The sequence below is a fragment of the Rutidosis leptorrhynchoides genome, chromosome 10 (assembly GCF_046630445.1).
Source record: "Rutidosis leptorrhynchoides isolate AG116_Rl617_1_P2 chromosome 10, CSIRO_AGI_Rlap_v1, whole genome shotgun sequence".
Lineage (NCBI taxonomy): Eukaryota > Viridiplantae > Streptophyta > Magnoliopsida > Asterales > Asteraceae > Rutidosis > Rutidosis leptorrhynchoides.
The window spans coordinates 67,812,739-67,817,682 of record NC_092342.1 but is presented as its reverse complement, the minus strand read 5'-3'; the positions used below and the strand labels follow the sequence as shown (position 1 = coordinate 67,817,682).

Genomic DNA, 4,944 nt, shown 5'->3' with positions numbered 1-4,944 from the left:
GTGATTTAAAAAGTTTCGCCTAAATCGCCTAAGAAAATTAGGTGAGGCGAAATAATAAATTGTACGTGGCGGGATTTGATTGGTGTATATTTTCGCCTATTACGCCTAAATAGGATTTCGCCTAATACGTCTATTTTTGTCTATTTCAGTAATTTTCTCTTTAATTAATATTAATTAATATTAATATTAATATTAATATTAATATTGTCAACTAAAATAAACAACTTTAAAACACTTTTTTAGACCGAGAAACCGCGTGAGAAAGCCAAGGATCTGTGACTGTTCTTCATCATCACTCTAAAAATGAGTAGTATTTTATCTCTTTTTATAAAACTAAAAAAGAAATAAATAAAACAAATAATCATTTGGTTTTGAAGGCGTGTTTGTTTCTTCTTCTTCCAAATTTATTCCTTTGTTGTTTCCCATATTTCAAATTTCAATTTCATCACAAAAGATATTTCATTTATATTGTCTACACATCCACAATTGTCTGTTTAATCACACTTTTCCCTAAATTTCTACATACAACAAGTGAGTATTTAATTTTAATTTTTTAATAAGTTCTAGGTATACTGTTCTGCCATTTGTATATAGAAGAAATGTTAAATTATTCTTGCTATTTATCATTAATGTAAAATATTCATTTCATCGTTACATGAAATTTCTTGAATTACCATGTTTGCCATCAAAGTTCAGTAAGTTCTTATGTTATCATTGATTTAGGTACTTTTAGTTTTTTGGGTGTAAGTTGATTTATGTAGTTTTGGTTTAAAGTTTGCGATAGGACTTAAATTAAAGGATAGTGAGTGTGAAAAATTGGTTATCAAAGAATGAAATATATATATCATCATAAAGTTGAAAACTTTAGGCTTTGCATTTATCTGTAATGTAAAATGTAAATATATACATTTCATTGTTAGATTAAATTTCTTGAATTACCATGTTTGCCATCAAAGTTTAATAAGTTCTTATGTTATCATTGATTTAGGTAGTTTTAGTTTTGTGGGTCTAAGTTGATTTATGTAGTTTTGGTTTAAAGTTTGTGATGGGACTTAATTAAAGGATAGTGAGTATGAAAAATTGGTTATTAAAGAATGTAATTTATATATCATCATAAAGTTGAAAACTTTAGGTTTTGCAGTGTAAAATTCTACCCTATAGGAAGTTAGGCACACATAATTTGTTTTTTTTTTTTTTTCTCTTTTCTTTCTAGTTCGAATTAGAACTGCTGATTTGTAGGCGTTTTTGTTAATCGTGAACTGCACTTTGATTGTTTATGGGTAGAAATTAAATGTATGCTGTTACATCTCTATGGCACAGGACCACAGGTTATACTTGCTCCGTCCCAATGTTATTGTCACCGGACAAAAACAACAATATATTACATTTTGACAGTAAATTAGGGATGGAGGGAGTACAAGTTCATCGTACAAGTTAGCATTGTTTTTAGGAAGACTATCTTTCTTTCCTTGTAGTAATGTAAAAAATGTATGCATCATTCATATAATGAGACCTAGTTAGTTAATTGTGAACTTAAACTGCAAATTACGGTTTTTGCGATGAATTAAGGAGGTGGAAAAGTTGTTAATGATTAAAGTAAAGATTTTTATGATTCTTTATAAACTCATTCAAGAGCTTCTTTATGTGAGAATCTTCTTTCTATCTTCACTTTTTCTTCTCCTATCATTTTCACTTTTTTATCTTTATACCACTTTAAATCTCTTTTCCTTGGTTACTAAGCTATCAAAATAAAGTTCTATGCTTTTATTGTTCTTGATTATACCCATTATAAAATTTTAACTCCAACTATAATCTTTGCATTTTAGATTGAAGTAAATGTCATTTCGTAGCATAGTTCGTGATTTAAGAGATGGGTTTGGGAGCTTATCTAGACGCGGTTTTGAAGTGCGAATTTCGGGTCTTTATAAAAGTAAATCATATAGCGGTGCTCATGAACTGGACGGTGATGATCACCCGGAGTTGGTAATTAATAGCCATTGGGATGGTTTACCTCCGGAACTATTAAGTGATGTGATTAAGCGATTAGAGGCAAGCGAGAGTACGTGGCCCGCGCGGAAACACGTTGTTGCATGTGCTTCGGTTTGTCGGTCGTGGCGGGAAATGTGCAAGGAAATTGTTAGCTCTCCCGAATTATCCGGGAAGCTTACATTTCCAATCTCTTTGAAACAGGTAGAATTACAATCATGATTTATATGTAATATGTATATGTATATGTATATGTGTGTATATTATGCTTTCTGAGTGTTTAAAGCGCCAAAATTTTATTTCGAATATACTACAATGCAGCCAGGGCCGCGGGATACCACCATGCAGTGCTTTATTAAGAGAGATACGTCTAATTCAACGTATTATCTTTATCTCTGTCTAAGTAGCGGTAAGTCGTTGTTTTTTTTTTTTTTTTTTATAACTGATGTTTTTAATATGTGTCTGGCGGGGTAAATGGCGCAAATAGATTTGTGGTCGACCCCCAAGCATGTTTATGTGAGGTTTTATGAATGCTTAACGTGTTAATCAAGGTCACATAGATACTATTGTTTCCAAAATAGCTAAATCGCCAAGTTAAATTGTTACGATGTTTTTATTTTTTATTTTTAACGTTTGTGAGTAAATGGGTCGGAATTGCTACCCCCACTTTAACTTTTTTGAAGCATGCTGACATTGTGTGATTTGATCTTTTGGAAAAAGATATAGAATTTACTAACGAAATTGTGGGAATTTGTTGCAATCGCAGTGTTGGTAGTCGAGAATGGAAAATTTCTTTTATCGGCCAAAAGGAATAGGAGAAGTACTTGTACAGAGTATGTGATATCAATGAATCCCGATAACATATCGAGATCAAACAGCGGCTACGTTGGAAAAGTGAGGTAGCGTAGATAATTACGATTCTAGCAATGCACTTTTATTCCATCTACTTATGAATGGGTTGATTTGGGTTGTATTTTACCTCTAATGGGTCAAAATTTGTCAAAAGTAATTATCAACTATAACGGGATGGCCAACATCTATTTATGACAACTAATATTTTTAAGAGCAATTTGGGTTTAACCCAAAACAAGATGTTCTCAAAAGTTACCTGTTTGACCCGCCCATTTTTCACATGTTAGCCATCCATTTTGCCACCTTTAAATGAAAGCTCAAGTAACACATGTAATCTATTCATTGGCATTTTTGTTAGTTTTACTTTGTATGCTTGTTTTGTCATTATAGGAGTTGTACTTGAGCCTGATACTTGCGAGTTTATTGATGTTTTTTTCCAACAAGTTTTTATTATGAGTCAGTCTGTTTCAGTTATATTCTATTTGGGCTGGTTGCCCGTTTGAGTTTTTTTTTAATTACTGGTTCAGGTTGGTTATGAACCCATTTTAACCATTTTAAGTTGACCTCATGATATTTTGTAGAGTGTTTGTTTCTAAGTTGTATTCTTAAAATTCTATTTACTTTTCAGATCAAATTTTCTTGGTACAAAGTTCATAATTTACGACTCCCAACCGCCATACACCACTGCCAACGCGGCCTCATCTGGTCGGTCAAGCTCAAGCCGCCGGTTTTCACGAAAAGTATCGCCAAAGGTTCCTTCAGGAAGCTTCAACATAGCCCAAATTGCTTATGAGCTAAACGTATTGGGCACACGGGGTCCACGCAGGATGCACTGTGTGATGCACTCAATCCCCATGACAGCCGTAGAACCTGGAGGCACCACCATCCCTGACCACCCTAACCTATTCCAACCTTCTTTTGAAGAATCATTTAGAAGTATGTCGTTCTCCAAATCAATCGATAACTCTAGTGAGTTTGGTAGCTCTCGTTTTTCCGATATTGTGGGCCCCGTACAAAATGGAGAACAGGTGAAAAATGCGCCTTTGGTGTTAAAGAATAAACAGCCACGTTGGCATGAACAGTTGCAATGTTGGTGTCTAAATTTCAAAGGAAGGGTAACGGTTGCTTCTGTAAAGAACTTTCAGCTGATTGCCGATGTCACTCCTCCTGTGGCCGGGGCAGTGGCAGTTGCAGTGGCAGATCCGTTGCTGCCACAACAAACTGCTCCGGTTCAGTCACAATCGTCGCATGATAAGGTGATATTACAATTTGGTAAAGTTGGAAAAGATGTATTTACTATGGATTATCGGTACCCTTTATCTGCATTTCAAGCTTTTGCCATATGTTTGAGCAGCTTTGACACAAAGTTGGCTTGTGAATAATATAAAGGTTTCAACTTTTTTCTTGTTAAAACTAAAATTTGTGTCTAAGAACTTGCTCAAAAGATATGGGTATTATTCTCTTATTAGATGACATTTATATAAATATGCTTTGGTGTTGTCTCTATTGTGTCTAATAAGGATGATTAATGACTAATTGTACTTTACTGATAGATGTCAATATCATTAATTATTTGATGGGTATTTTACTATTGTTAATGTTATTAAACATATCATTGTTGACAACCCTAACAAGACTGGTTCTTGGCCTACCTTGTTTAAGATCAAGATTTGCACAATTTCTGTTGTATATATAGAATTTTTATGTTTAGAAAGTGCATATATATTGTATATATGATATTGTGACATCCTATTGGCTTCGTAATCAGTGGCGATTCTGTGTGTTATGTGGTGATCTCCCACCACAAGTTTGTAATTTTTTTTTACAAAGTATTGTTCAAATTGTATAGGACCTCATATATTTTTAGGATTTATTTATGATTTTTGTTGGATGTAAACAGATGTTTATAATGTTCTATCATAAGTTAAAGAAAACCGACTATTTCAAAAATCAAGCATATATTAGAGTTAAACGACAATTTAAAGATGCCCGATGCGTCTCAGTGGCCAAAAAGCTAATGATCATTTTAGATGATTACATGTGTCTGAAATTACAGTGCTTGATAGTGCCCAATCTATTTGGAGATGATGATCCTTATTCCTTAAG

The 4,944-nt window shown here is 33.4% G+C and overlaps 1 protein-coding gene across 1 annotated transcript; it reads left to right on the top strand.

The window, feature by feature from the left end:
* The first annotated feature begins 430 nt into the window (after positions 1-430).
* LOC139873480 (tubby-like F-box protein 8) lies at positions 431-4,615 on the top strand. The gene is made up of 5 exons (XM_071861411.1): positions 431-531; positions 1,827-2,190; positions 2,308-2,395; positions 2,753-2,885; positions 3,467-4,615. Exons 2-5 carry the CDS (start codon positions 1,837-1,839, stop codon positions 4,218-4,220), a joined length of 1,329 nt encoding a protein of 442 aa, XP_071717512.1. The 5' UTR covers positions 431-531; positions 1,827-1,836; the 3' UTR covers positions 4,221-4,615.
* Positions 4,616-4,944: the final 329 nt, after the last annotated feature.

Bases quoted from the DNA above. Each gene is read 5' to 3' on its own strand.
- LOC139873480 (XM_071861411.1), top strand. From the start codon at position 1,837: ATGTCATTTCGTAGCATAGTTCGTGATTTAAGAGATGGGTTTGGGAGC. The intron at 2,191-2,307 runs GTAGAATTACAA...ACTACAATGCAG, and splicing joins TTCCAATCTCTTTGAAACAG to CCAGGGCCGCGGGATACCAC. The intron at 2,396-2,752 runs GTAAGTCGTTGT...TTGCAATCGCAG, and splicing joins TTATCTCTGTCTAAGTAGCG to TGTTGGTAGTCGAGAATGGA.